We start from the raw sequence: 15,573 nt of genomic DNA on the forward strand, positions 1-15,573 counted from the left end.
TGGGAGATGGGACCCAAAAACGATACCTAGCAGGATATCTCAAAAAGTTGTGGACGGATTTGGACGAAACTTGGTGGATAATAGCCACGTACAAGAAACTGATGCACAACAATGTGTCCACTCCCGCAGCATCAGATGCTGCCGAAGCAGTTTCTCGACTATTGGGAACAATCTTGGTCGGGTCATCACTCATACGCAGGACACTCGAATGGCTCGGGGAGAATGCACACAGGTGTTTTCAGCCTTGCAGGTTTCACAGCCCACCTTGTTTCACAGTCTGGAAACGCCATATCCAGCGACTAGTGGCAACGAGTCAGCCTGGTGACCATCAACCATGTCGCTCGTTTTTCATCAGAGACAGGAACACCGGCACCCAAGTTTTAGTTGGCGCTGGAGCTGAGATCAGCGTTTTACCCCCAGCGGTTATGGACAAAGGTAAACCATCAAGCAGGTTTACTCCAAGCTTGACTTGGTCAGAGCACATCATCAGATTGCTGTAGAGAACACAAATCGCCTTATTGGCACTTTCAAGAACCTTTCGTTTAGCAGAACTTGGACAAAATATTGCGGGATTTTACATCTTGACCAATCATATTTGCCGCTCACAGACCACGACCAAGTCCTTGTTTCTCAAGACTGCGTGTGGTAAGGTGTTCGAGGAACTCTCTAATTTTCTTCTGTCGTTAAACCCATAAGCAGCACAAAATGTCGCCGAATTCTCCAATATTCATGCACACATAGTTGCTACTTATTGGCAATTGTTGCTACGTCAGTTGTTGGAGGAGAGTGGGGTAAGAAGGAAAGAAATACCTCCTGCCTTTGAGACATAGCCATATTCAGTGGCCCTTTCATTTTCAGATGAAAGCTATGTACACCCAAGAATGACTTAGCCCTGTGGATTCTGAGGTGGTGGACAGTTTTGGAGGATGCTTGACAATATGATGTTTATGGTACCTGTGGAGTTCCATAGATTATTCCTCTCACAGAGGATGGCCACAGAATTATACTGGGGGATTTGCTAGCTGTTCCTTATATGGTGGGACAAGCAGGGTGCAGGTCTATGTAAGATATGGCATGCTGCAGGCCAAACCAATCTGCCTGATTTAAAAATTCTAGAAATGGTGGCGCCCTGGCAGTATTTGCTTGCTCCACTTCATTCTTATTACACTCGCCAGAGGATAATCTATTGCATTTGGGTCCATTTATTTGTCTGCATGGAATGTAAGTATGTGTATTAATTACATTAGGCACCTTTAGACTCTTTACAACACTATTATCTTGAAGACCCCGAAAACCCATAAGACCCCTAAAGTTCATAAGATCCCTAAAACTCATAGCGTTAAAACCCTAAGACCCTTCGAGACCTCTAAGGGCCTTTAGACCCTTCATACTCCTAAGACCCTTTATACCCCTGAGACCCTTTATACCCCTGAGACCCTTTATACCCCTGAGACCCTTTATACCCCTGAGACCCTTTATACCCCTGAGACCCTTTATACCCCTGAGACCCTTTATACCCCTGAGACCCTTTATACCCCTGAGACCCTTTATACCCCTGAGACCCTTTATACCCCTGAGACCCTTTATACCCCTGAGACCCTTTATACCCCTGAGACCCTTTATAGCCCCGAGACCCTTTATACCTCTGAGACCTTTTAGACCCCTAAGGCCCTGAAGACACTATAGACCCTGTTAAACCCTTCAGAGCGCTTCAGACAATTATGGCCCTCTCGACCTTAAATTACACCCTTTGGGACCCCTTCGACCTTTTAAGACCATTTAGACACTTTTGAGTTGACCATTTCAACCCTTTTGACCAACTTAGACCTTTTCAGACCTTTTGAGCTTTGAACCTTTAGTCCTTCAGACTATTTGACCTTTACAACTTTTCAAACATTTCACTTTCACACATTTACAACTAGACCGTTTAGACCTTTGATTTGCAATTGTCGACCTTTCATTTAGTGCATCTTTCCATTTATTTGCCACACAAAACAAAACGAGTCCTGGCGAGGGTCTGCAATCTCTGATTGCTCTTTTTTGTTCTTATTTGGTATTGTTCCATAATTTATTGAAGGTTGGTATTTTACACTGTTGTCAAAGGAAGTTTTTTTTTTTTTTCAGTTTGTATCTTTCCATAAAATATCATTTTGCCATAGAATTCCCAACCTGCCTTGCACTCTGTTTTTTTTTTTTTGTTTGTTTGTTTGTTTTTATTATTGGAAAGAAATACAGTAAAGTATTTTGTGTTTTTCCTCAGCTTTTTTGTATGTATAAATTTTGTATGTTTTGTATGTATTTTGTATGTGAGCTCATGAAGGAACTGAACGACAGAGGGCAGCAGGTTCACAGACTGACAGAGGATCAAATGGGAACAGGGAGATAAATATATCGCACATTAGTGGATGAGTGGCAGGAAGGAATGGGGTGGGAAGGGGGAGCGATAGTCAACAAGGGTAGAGTACAGCAGGCGTGTGTAAGTATGGAAGAAGACGAGCAGTTATTTTGAAAGAATAAGTAAGGGACAATCTGTGACAGCCAGACCATAATGTTTGCTTGTTTTGTAGGTGCACATACCTCTAGGCTATCCTGCCAGCCTATCAGAACATAAAACAAATAAGAAATACTTTTGATGTGCTTGCAAACTGCATTATGCAGGTATTCTGCAATTGGGCTCGTTACTCAATGTGGCTTAGGACATCAAGGATCCCTGTGATATTACAAGTGCCCATCATCAGTGCCGGCACAATAGGCCAAATGACAATTTTCTTTGTGGAGCTTGATCCTTTCTTAGTGGTCCATGCATAAGAGATTTCCTTCCTTGGTAGGGGGAGGGACACGGGACATGGGACATGGGACAGCAGACGCAGCTGGTCAACTCCACAGACAAGATAATAGAGGGATGAAGAAATGGAAATGAGCATTCAGCTAATAAGTGGGGAGGATAACCTCGTACTGATGCAACATCCTGTCTGCGATGCACCAATCCGATTGTTGGTAGCTAATCTGAGAATCGAACCTTGGCTAGACGGCTCATAAGGCAAGTTTGTTACCCTCGTTTGTCTTGGCAAGCACTGATGTTATTCAATGCACTTGGTATTGAAGTTGAGTTTGCAACTGAACAATGCAGCATTGTATTTGTGGTACAGTATACACCCTTGTACATGGTGTGCAAAATAATCATTTTTTTGCCATATAAATCCTAGCCTGTGAATTGATCGCGTTTAGTTCTATAGCTTACGTTATCTTCCATGCCACAATAAGGCAAATCACTTATTAAAATTAACTGGCTGGGATGGCCGAGATGTACGCACACACGCCTCCAAGCTGCCTAGCCTGGGTTTGATTCCCGACCTAGCTATAAACTGTCATCCTGGTGTTTCACAGGCCGGGTGATTCATCGTGTGTGCCGTCCCTCGGATGGATGTTAGACTGGGCTTCCCGTCCACCGGCATTAGTTGGTGAACGTTAAAGGTCCCATGGTGTTCGTGAATAGGCGAGCTATCGCTGGCTCCATGGCCAAACTCCTGTCCAAACCAGCAGAGGGCATTGCATCAGTGGCACAGCCACGCCCTCAGCCAATGATGCTACCCCGAAGTCTTGTGCTGCCTACTAAAAACGCTCATTAAAACCGTGTTATATGATCAAGTATTACTATATGTCTGTCTTTCAATGTGGAGAGAGAGGAAGACAAATGATGAATTGCGAAAGATGATGGGAATATAGCCTGTGATGGATGCTGTGAAGAGGAACAGGTTGAGATGGTTTGGTCATGTGTTGAGGAAGGATGAAAGTGACTGGTTGAGAAGAGTGATGGAAATGAATGTAGAAGGCAGTAGAGGACGGGGAAGACCGAGAAAGACTTGGCTAAAGATGGTGGAAGAAGAAATGTGGGCAAGGGGGTTAACAAGGGGAGATGCAGAAAATAGGGCAAAATGGAGAAGATTGTCATGGGGCCCGCAAGCAAATGGCCTGAAAATGCCTGTTGTTGTTGTTGTTGTTGTTGTTGTTGTTGTTGTTGTTGTTGTTGTTGTTGTGTCAATATGTAATTCTTCTGGATTTTTACTTTGAATACCAAATCTAAGCAGTCAAAATGGACAACGTACTTTGTTATTTGGCCCCGATTACTGTGCAGATTAGAAAGCAATAGATGAATCATGCAAAACAGGGAGCGTCATCAAGTGGGGGAATGAAGGACAAAGCATGATTCACAGATATTTTTTTTATTCAACCTCGGCCATGTTAAATGGTATTGTTCATTATTACGGTACGTTTGGGTAAACAGTGTTAACACTACAGTTTATTCATCCATATGTACTTTCTGTTGACGTACACTTTTCTTCAGACTCTGGTCATGTCTGTCGTTCCACGCTAAACTTGTTGCACGTGCTTTAAAACATGAACAGGAGAAAGCAGCCGTATCACATGCTGTTTGTTCATGGCAAAAGATTTCAAAGTTGAAAGAAATTGGTTTTACCTTTTGTATTGATGAAAAAAAGTATTTGATAAACTGATGAGGTATTTCTAGTCCGACAGGATGGTGCAGAGGTAGCATACTTTTACCTTTGAGATGTGTTGTGCAAGTTGCCTTGCTGAACCGAATATAAACTGTCGGATCGATGCGTCACCAGATGGGTGTTGTATCACAAAGCATACCGTCCCTCTAACCGACGTCCTGTCTGCAGTTATTGTTGGAGAGATCCCATGGTGTCTTTTGCAATGAATAGGCGAGTTGGTACCATCTCCCTAGCTATGTTCCAAATTCCTGCCACCTTCAGTCGATTCTCAGGCCTGATAACGAACCCCATGAAGGAATTAAATCTACCTTTATGCAATCTATTAAATGGGTCCTTGAGTCGTGTGAAAATGAAAACGGCACTTGCCCACTTGCTGCATGCACACTCTCATAATGAACAGTTTGCCAATTGTTGAACTCGAGGCAATTTGACCGTGCAGCACAACTCGGGCCTCGCTGTGTTTTACGGAATCGCCTGCTTACCTTTTCATTCAACATCGAACTACTTTAACAATTGTGGAAAACCCTGACAGACAATTACAGGCAGATGAGACTGTCGGGCCTATTCTCACAAAGATTATTTAAAACAAATAAAAGCCTGTAAAATATGACTGGTTGGAACAGTTTATTTGATGGTGCAGCCTCGTGAGTGTGCCAAAGTTTGAAGCCTGGGCCTCGTGTCAGGTGTGCTTATATCTTCTTTATTTATTAGACATCCTACAGATGTAAATGAACACTTGTTTTACTCTGTGCACATTGCACATCATGTGCAGCAAATTTCACCTCGCTGCACCTTGTATTTATTGTTTTTTGTTTTTGTTACGTTTCTGTACACTGACCTTGAGGCTAGTTTTGCAAGCCACCGTCTACAATTCCAATAGAAGAGACATAATTATTCTTTTATGGAAAATGTTTTTCGAGTGTTTTTATCCTTAAAAATAGACCATAGTGAACATACATTGGTGTTAAAAGATTGGCCTTTAAAACCTACCCTTATGAAGGGGGACAGTCGTCTGTACTGTTATGTTTTTGGGGTCGGGATGAAATACCTTGGCCAAGATAGAATCGTGTAGGTTTAGAATGCTCCGAGGGTCGTGAAGAGGAAGAACCCACCTCGATGTAAATTAAGTTAGGCCGAATGTCCGGGTAATATCGTATATGTGTCTCCATACAATGGGTGGAGCTATGCTAATTAGGTAAGGCTTAAGGATAAACCCCAGTGTGTAATTGCCCTGTGATTTTCCCTTCGTTGTTAGTGCATCACAAAGGGCCGCCACAATATCTACAACGATTGCACTGTAAATGGACTCATTCGCTCACAACTCCGCCAGGGCTAACCAACACCCAGCACATTTGCCGATCGGCAAGGAAACCCTGACGTCGTCCAAACATTCCCAAACGGAGGTTGGACTCCGCCCCTCCCCGACCGACTTGCAACGGGAAGTCCACGCCCCGACCTTCGTCATTGGGCGTCAAGCACGGCTGTGAGGCCCCGCCGGGAAGACGACGATTGGTTGTGGCCATGGACTGAAGTGGTGGAGTGCGGGGATTGGTTAGAGTGTGGCGTGATCGTCGAAGATTCGAGAGTGTAAAGAAAATATGCGGACGCGCCATCTTGGTCTCTCGATCGTCTGGTTCTGGCTATGTGGCGGATGGTTTGATTTGTGCTTCGGGTCGCTTGGCTGCGTCTTTTCTGGTTCTGTGCGCTGGTGCTGAGGAAGAGCAGTGTTCGCCTTCGTGGCCGGTGTGACCGTGAGAAGAAGGTGGGGGCGACAGTTTATGGGGCTCTTGGCGCTTCGGACCAAGTGGGGAGCGAAGGAGGAGCGCCGCCCGGATTGCCTCACGTACGTGGCGCTGCGGAGAGCGACTGCACGCCATTGTTGGAGCGGTTTCAGGCCACCTTGAACTGCCATTTCATTCAACGACCTCGTTGAAAGAGATAAGTGCCGAAACTATACAAAAGGCCATTTAATTATTTCTTTTCTTTTATTTTTGGAGGATCCTCAACCTAGGAATTTTAGTTTTACCTCACATTCATTTTAATTGTTTGCATTTATTTTCATTAAATCAGTATTTGTTGAAATTGACTTTTCTTGTCCTGGTTCATATTTGTGTTTGGGGGTTCGGATTAACCCCTGCGTGTGTTCCGATTAGATAAGGCCTCGAACCTTCACGCACGTGTGAAAAGATAATATCTCTAAGTTGGATATACGCCTTGGAGTAAAGCTCGTTTTGGCCATTCGTCCTCTTGGGGTTTTAACCCCGGGGATATGATAGTACTGACATTGTGTTTCATATGTCAGTTACATTGTCAGTTACATTTTACAAACACACAAACTGACATTGTGTTTTATATGGTAGATTAGTCAATACCTCATACTAACATCTCACTTCTTGGGTAGAACTAGCCTCTTGTGGTGTCAGAATAATATATTGCAGCATGTGCTAGTGCTCATCGATCTGATAATAAAATAATGCTGAAAATGAATTGCTGCCTGTGAAAACGTAAACGCAAGTCTGACTTCTCAACACACCAAACCTTCCCACAAGAATATCGGTTCATTGCTGTGGGTGTTTAAACATGTGAGTTGGTGGACCCACCTGGAATGGAGAACTATATGCATCTCGTAAGTAAAAACATGCTTCTAAAACTCGTAAGTAAAAATTGCAGTAAAAACTAAATAATTTCCTTCTCTTTCCATATGTCTTTAGTTTTATTTCCCAGGAGAGATCAGGATGAGTAATTATAATAGGACGAACAGGTGTAATCTTATCAGTGTTTCCCAACTTCTGAATTTTGTGTTTAAAAGTGAGTCAGACATAAATTTTGCAGAAAAGGTTCTGATCATCTTATGTCCATATTTTGGACAACTCTTTGTAAATTCCTGTCAAAAATGATGTTGCTTATGATGGATTAACTCTTTCAGTGTTGGTGTCCTTGTTTGTCATTATGTTATGCCAACAAAGTTTGCAATTCTCTTGAGATAACAAGAATGACCGCACTAGTCACAATCTGCGACAAAATTGGGTAACGGCCGATTGAGAAGCACGTATTTAAATAACTTGTAAAAGATTAACAGAGCGATTGGGAAACACACATTTAATGCGCGATTAAAAGATTAACTTGACAACTCTCATCCATGTTACCCTCTCCATGGTAATATCAGAATGAGCTGATTCATCATGCATTGCTTAACCATAGCAATTAGGGCCATTCAAAAATTATGTAACGCTATTTTTTTTTTAGTAATTTGCGTAATATAACGCTTGATTACCGTGCGCTCTGACGTACCGTGCATTCTGACGGGCTTGATTGAACCTTAGTATTATTTGACATGATTTTATTTTTCGGAGTCCCCCATCGAGAATAACACTCGACCCAAACAAAGCCAATGGAAATCTGACGCAACAAACCCGGGCAGTGTATTAATCAGCAGAGGTCTGCAGGCTTAATGCGTTAGGCCCAGCAGAAAACCAAGATGGTGGCCACATCATTTCATCTCGGTCTGTGGTGGGTGAAGTCAAGTGTATGTGGGTATGGCCGGCAGCTGTCCAAACAATGGATGCACATTTCAAAAATCGACCGCCAACAAGAACTGCAACAACAGCAACGCGAAGCTCTTGTAGCTTTTTTTTTTTGTTTTTTGTTTTTTGTTTTTTGTTTTGTATACAGAATCGAGGCTCGTGAAAGAGCTAACATTTATCACAAAAAAAAAAATCAAACACACAAACAAAATATATAAAAAGAGGGAGTGGTAGACAAGATGGGGAGTGAAGGGGAAGCACACAAACACAACATTTGAGAGCAGGGACATCGGGAGATGTGTGGGAGGGAGTGGGCTTGGGGGGAGGAGGCGTGGGAAGGGGGAGGGTGGTGGGAGAAGTATAAAACACAAGGACACCAAGGACTTCCAGGAAATAAGTTGGTATTTCAAAAAAGTGGAGTTGGGGTGAAATTAGCGGGGGTAGAAAAGATCAAGGTTTTGGATGGGGGAAGATAACAGATGGTGGATCTGCAACATATCGTGGGTAAAAAAGTATACATTTTGAAACAAGTAACCAGTAAACACTTTGTTGAAAAAGTAGATGAACAAAATTTTCATCAGCAGTGCATTTTGCCAAATTGGTAGCTTGTACAAAGTTTTGAATGGTCTGAAACTTTTCCTCTACATTTTACTCAACCCTTTGTACATGCGCATGTGAAGCAATGTTTTAAGTCACATTTTTGCTCTGTTGGTTCGAATCTTGCCTGCCCCAGGTTATCTGCTTTCCAAAATGGAGAACAAGATGGGGTCTCCCGAGAGACCGTTGTCTGAGCTCGGGGCCATCAGTTACCGTAGCTACTGGAAAGAAGTGCTTTTGAAATATCTTCACAATTTTCATGGCAAGGAAATTTCCATAAAAGGTAAGTTGACTGAAGGTTTTATTTTCAGGCAAGTGCGAGACACAAGTAATCCCAATTGATAAATGAAAGAATCCACCTCAATGAAAGGAGACCCAGGAGGACCCTCACGGCTGAGTGAGAGACATAAGAAACCCCAACTGGAGTTTTCCAAAACACACCTGAACAAGCCAAAATCCTTCTGGGGGAATGTCCTGTGGACAGATTACACCAAATTAGAGCTTTTTGGCAAACCACATCATCTCTATGTTTACAGAAAACAGAATGAAGCCTTCAAAGAAAAGAACATCTTCCCTACAGTCAAACATGGAGGAGGTACAGTGATGTTTTGAGGTTGCTGTGCTGCCTCTGGCACTGGGTTCCTTGAATGTGTGCATGGTATCATGAATTCAGGAGATTACCAAAGCATTTTGGAGCGCAATGTTCAACCCAGTGTCAGAAAGCTGGGTCTCCGTCGAAGGCCATGGGTCTTGCAGCAGGACAATGACCCCAAACACACTTCAAAAAGCACCAGGAATGGTTCAAGATAAAACACTGGACTGTTCTGAAGTGACCAGCAATGAGTCCAGATCTAAATCCCATTGAACACCTGTGGGGAGATCTGAAAACAGCAGTTGGGAAAAGGCACCCTTCAAATCTGGGAGAACTGGAGCAGTTTGCACAAGAAGAGTGGGCCAAACTGCCAGGAGAGAGGTGTAGGAAGCTCATTCATGGCTATAGGCACTTGAACGCAGATATTTTGTCCAAAGTCTGTGCTACCAAATATTAAGTCTTGGGTTTCAATAATTTTGTCAATGCCATTTCTTTTTATTTTCTAATTTAAAAGGTTATATTAAGTTCTGAATCAAAAACAAAGGTTCTGTAATATTAGCAGTGACATCTCGAATCTCCAAGATAATTTATTTTAAGGTTCTTTTGGTGGAGCGCAAATGTATGTGCAGTAGTAATGTTTTATGGTAATGGTCTAAGTGTGTTGTGTGTGTGCCTGTGGACCTTCTTATATTTTCAGAGATCAGCCAGCAGACGGCGCTGAACCCCATAGACATTGTCACAACCCTTCAGAAGCTGCAGATGCTAAAATATTGGAAAGGCAAATATCTGGTGCTAAAGAGGCAGGTGTGTGATATTAACTGACAGGTGTGTTTTTAACTTAAAGAGGCAAGTGTGTTTTTAACCTCATTCAATGTTTCATATAAAGCGTTTCTGAATGGACAAAAATGACGTAGGAATGAAGGGAAACATGTTCATATAAAATCCTTTTTTGCTTCATTCAAAAATGTTCATTTATCAATGACAAAATACTCTCCGCAAAAGCTCTTATTGCCCATTTGAGTATGTTGTTTGCAGAACAAGGTGATGATTTTATAAACATCTGAAAATGAATGATTACTTCTCACTGTAACCCAATTCGATATGTCGACTTTTGTGCTTTAAAGTTGTATTCGTAGATTACGCATCTATCTATAATTCCAGTAATCTCTGTGTGTTTGTTTGTACGTTTGTACGTTTGTACGTTTGTACGTTTGTTTGTTTGTCTGTGACCGCTGTTTCTCGACAACCACGGGTCCGATATACTTTAAACTTGCCAGGTATATTGCTGGGGACCCGAGGATGTGCCTTTTAAAGGTTTGAAATTAATCGGACAAGTACTTACCGAGCTATGGCGATTTAGCCGTTCGCCGTTCGCTTTGGCGTTGCGAATGGACCAAACCATTGCATGTAAATAGAGGGGGGGGTTCTGTGGTCGTTGCGAATGGACCAAACCATTCATGTAAATAGAGGGGGGGGGGTTCTGTGGTCGTTACTGCCACGTGGTTTCAAAGTTTTTTTTTGTTGTTGTTGTTTGCACGCATGTTTTTTTGCACCCACGTACGGGCACGCCCTAGGATGTTTACACACACACACCCCTACACAAATTTTTTTTTTTTTTTTTTTTTGGCAAGGAACGGGCACGTCCTAGCTTATATATAGTACGGGCATGCCCTAGTACTCCCAATTGGGCTTGTTGGTTTGTGTTCTGTTTTGAGACTTACCCCTGATAGCACAACTCAACAATGAAGATGTGAGTAAAGTGATTGCAGACAAACGTGCAAGGTACAAGCAGTACAGCAAAAAAGGAGAAAGGCAGAAGAGGACAGGTAGATGTGTGGCATGCAAACATGACAGCAGCAGCAAGTTATTTGTACACCAGTCACAGTTATGGGTGGACATTGCGGAAAGGTCATTGCATGTGGAAAATAAAAATCATGTTCAGGAAAGAAACAAAATATTATTGTTAGGGAAATGAAATAAGATTTAGTCACCTTAAAGAACTGGAGGTTGGAGGAACATTGGAGGGATTCTGGAAGGGGATTCCATCCATCAGAGAAATGAGAGGCAATGGAGTTTTGGTGAGCAGTGATAATAGATTTGGGAGGGCTAACATGGTATGGGTTGGTGTAAGATGGGCCTGTGTCGCCTGACAGGGCTAACGATTGCTGAAAGATTAAAACGGCAAAATGGGATGTGAGACGTGACAACAAGACCATCAATATATGAGTAGTGAGAGATAGAGAGGGGTGTAGTCTCTGTGATTCAGGCGATTCTACTGATGGATACCAATTGGTGATTGCCCCAAGTGCCTGAAGATCTACAGCCACCAGTGTGAAAGATGGGTTACAGGAACATCACCCCACAGAAGAGAGCCATCCATCATCCTTGGCACTGTGGTTGATAGTCTTGCAACACTGCTTGGAGCTGATGATATCCATGGAAGGATTTAGGTATTCCTACAATTCATAGTCAACACCCACTCCTTGAGGCCAGCTTGGAGATGTAATTGGATTGTATACGTCATGTCAGATTGTAAGGTGGATGAACTTTAAGGAGTGCATCTCCACCATAGGTTGACTACCGAAGTGGACCTTAAAGCAATGAACATGTACTTTATTTAGTTGATCTACTTTTGGCTGTAAAAATCATCAGACAAGGTGCTTGCTTTATGGCTGAAGAACTGACAGTTTGGAATAATCTGAAAGGTGGTTATAAATTATTTTTCAGAGAGGTCCCTGATATCTACCAGAATTATGAAGAGGACACAGGATGCTGGGAAGGGCAGTAGAGAGAATGCCATCCAGGGCAACCTGCTTCCATGCATAAAAGTTTACAAGCATGGGACTGGAGGGTCGGAGCAATCATTTGTTGCTGATTTAGTACTCGTACATGCAGTGGCCTACAAAAGTATTCACCCCCCTCCAAATTTTTTTCGCATTTTCATGCCACCTGAGCTGATTTCCTGAAGCTTTCAAATTAAACGTAATATAGTCTTTGCTAACAACTCAGAAGTGATAACTAAAAATGCAGATAAATTGTGAAAAATTTTTGATTAACAGAGAAAATCAGATGATTCTCAGTTGCATACGTATTCAAACTCTTTGCGTAATTAACCCTAAATCACTTCAGGATCAAATTATTTGTTTGAAATGTTACAAAATAAGTGTAATAGGTTTCACTTGTATGTAATCAGTGGTTTAACTTGAAGATTAAGCCCCTGCGCTTACCTAAAGAGGTTTAAGGTGTGACTCACTTGATCAATCAACAAGGCAAACATGAAGACCAAGGAGCTTTCCAAAGAAGTCAGACATATAGTGGTGGAGAAGCATTGTTCAGGAGAGGGTCATAAGAATATTTCAATGTCACTCATTATCCCTTTCAGTATGGTGAAATCCATCATGAAGAAGTGGAAAACGTACCATACCACCCAGACTCTACCCAGATCAGGTCACCCATCCAAACTCTGCAGCCGGGAAAGCAGGAAACTGGTACGGGATGTCACTGTAAATTCAACAATGACTTTGAATGATCTGCAAGGCTCTCTGTCTGATATGGGGGTCAACACGAGCCTCGATCTTGTATGCAAAAAGTGTTCATCAATTAACAATATCCCGATCCCTTCATAAAGCTGGCGTCAATGGACAAGTGCCAAGAAAGAAGCTGTTACTGAAAAAGACAAATCTAAAAGCTCTTATGGAGTTTGTGGAAAAGCATCTTAATGATACTGCAGGCATGTGGAGAAACGTTTTGTGGTCAGACGAGACAAAGATTTAACTTTTTCTTCTAAATTAAAAGCGTTGTGTCTGGCGTAAGCCGAACACTGCACATCACCCGGTCAACACCATCCTTACTGTCAAGCAAGGTGGTGTCAGCATCATGTTATGTGGCTGCTTTTCATCAGCAGTGATTGGAAAGCTTGTCAGCATAGAAGAGCCAATGGACGGTGCAAAGTACAGGAGAATCTTAAACCTGCTTGAGTCAGCCATGCATCTGAAACTGGGTCTGAGATTCACGTTTCAGCAGAACAATGATCCAAAGCACGAAGCTAAAGCCACGCTGGAGTATCTGAATAAGAAGAAAATAAATGTTGAGTGGCCCAGTCAAAGTCCTGACTTGAACCCAATTGAACATTTATGGAGAGACTTGACGATTGCAGTCCATCGACAATCCCCATCAAACTTGGAACTAGAGGAATTTTCATGTGAAGAATGGGCAAAGATTTCACCATTTCACTGTGAAAAGCTGGTAGAGACCTACCCCAAAATGTCTCATAGTCTAAATTGTCATTCATTGTTGCAAAAGTCATTGTCTCATAATTTTTGCTGCAAAAGGTGATTCCACGAAGTATTTACCTAAGGGGCTGAATACCTTTTCACCAGTGAATTTTGATTTGTACATGTTTTTTACAGGTATTCCTGACATGTAACTTCCTTCAACTATAACAGGGTTTAGTTTGATCTCTTCAGTTATGAATACAAAATTCATTTGGAAAATTAGTTTCTGCATAATTTGTAATTCATCTAAATGTGGCATTATTGGTAGGGGTGAATACTTTTGCAGGCCACTATATGTAGATAGTACGTCTCCAGTAGAATCACCAGGATGGAAAATAAACTGCAGTCATTCTTGCTGTTTATTCATCCCCTGCACGCACTCCCAATCTTGTAGCTCCCCTTTGTTCTACAAGTCCTCAACCACCCCCCCCCCCCCACCCCCCCTCTTTCCAATCTCAAGTCCTCAACCCTCCCTCACTCACTCTCAACTCCTCGTTCTCAACTCTGTCCCTTCTTTGCTCCCTCTACCCCCACTCAAACACTGTCCTCCACTCCCTGTTTCTTCCCAACCCCAGATCCGCACCTCCGCCTTTTTTCTTCACAACATCACTCCCCCTTCCCCGTTACCCACCCCCTCCCCCCATTCCCAACTCCAAGTCTGCAGTAATAGTCACTAACTGTTAAGATCGCATGCACTGTCTGGACCCAAGAGCTCTTAAATGAGGTATCATTCAGCATTGTACGTGCTGAGGTTATGACGTTTACTCCATTCAGACGCATTCTGACAACTTGCATTTATATATAGAATAGAATATAGATTGTTTATGTGTTACCCAGCATGAGCGCTGCATTTGTTTTTGTTACAGGATCTGATTGACGAATGGCTTCAGCGGGAGACGAAGAAGCCAACAACCGACAGAGTCGTTGACCCGGACGGTTTGAAATGGACTCCTCCAAAATGTTCTTGATTTATTTCGTCCAAACGCACACTAAATCAATGGAGTAAAAACTCTCATTACTCAGTCATTACCAGCATTGTTGTATTTACTTATTCATCGACGGTTTTAAAGTAATGTTATTTCTTCAGCCTTCACCGCACACGTTAACCCCTGAACACCCTTTTGCAAGTTACTTTTAGTCATTGTTTTTGGCTTTTCCTTCGTTTGGAGTTTATTTTTGCTTTTTTTTTTATAAGCATTGCTATCTTCCTGTACATTACATGCTTCAAAATTTTGTTTGCACCAAACCTTGCTGTATATTTTTGTTTGTCGCTTGAGCAGTTACTATGAATAAATGTGCATTTTTTTTTTCTTTTGCAAGTCATCTGTTTTATGTTCTTCGTCACGTATTGCACCGTTAGTGTTGGCCATTTCCCAAAAAAACAAAAAAAAAACAGGTGTTCTTGCTTCGGGAGATGAGGCTTCAGTGTTACAGTTGATTATCGAGATCCCCTACATATCACGTCTTTAGATGATTGCCAATGTTAACCAAATTGAGAGATTTATCGCCATTATGGTCCTTTCATCCGTTTCTGCATTTAATGTATTTCAACTAAGTCCTATGCTTGAAAAGGTAGTTTATCTTTTCCATCTGATCATTCTTTATAATGACAGGGTAGGTACACCGCTTTTTTTTTTCTTTCTTTTTTTGTTGCGGCCAATGCTTTATCAATTACTTTGCCTTTACAGCACACGCTACAGCCAAAATGAGGTGACATGGAAAGGCAAATAAGTCCAGGATGGTTTATTTGATTACCGACTTATGTTGTGATCACTTTATTATAAAAGTCTAAAAGTCATTTTTATTGTAATTCTTTGGATACTCACAAGAATATCAACTTTAATCTCATAACGTTTCTTACATTGTTTTGTTTTTGTAGATGCCGAGGTGTCTCTTTTTGAGTTAAAAGGCTTGTTTTTCAAAATAGGCCACCTTTGTGTTTGGGTTTGTTTGTATTACATTCCTAATAATTTTTCCAGTGCAATAATGGTCGACGATTTCCTTTTGCTGGATTATCACATTCCTGGATTCCTTTGAAATGCACTTGCTCAGTAAGCGTTTTAACTCTA

General features: G+C 42.0%; 1 protein-coding gene across 6 annotated transcripts in view; it reads left to right on the top strand.

The window, feature by feature from the left end:
- LOC137431799 (histone acetyltransferase KAT7) overlaps positions 1-14,815 on the top strand; it is a 101,027-nt gene extending 86,212 nt beyond the window's left edge. For all 6 annotated transcript variants that reach the window (XM_068123510.2, XM_068123512.2, XM_078782503.1 and 3 more), the window contains 3 exons: positions 8,775-8,921; positions 9,928-10,034; positions 14,371-14,815. In XM_068123510.2, the coding sequence (XP_067979611.1) occupies positions 8,775-8,921; positions 9,928-10,034; positions 14,371-14,472 (356 nt within the window). In that variant the 3' untranslated portion in view covers positions 14,473-14,815. The remainder of the gene's footprint in view (positions 1-8,774; positions 8,922-9,927; positions 10,035-14,370) is intronic.
- Positions 14,816-15,573: the final 758 nt, after the last annotated feature.

The sequence above is a fragment of the Myxine glutinosa genome, chromosome 7 (assembly GCF_964187855.1).
Source record: "Myxine glutinosa chromosome 7, kmMyxGlut1.1, whole genome shotgun sequence".
Taxonomy (NCBI): domain Eukaryota; kingdom Metazoa; phylum Chordata; class Myxini; order Myxiniformes; family Myxinidae; genus Myxine; species Myxine glutinosa.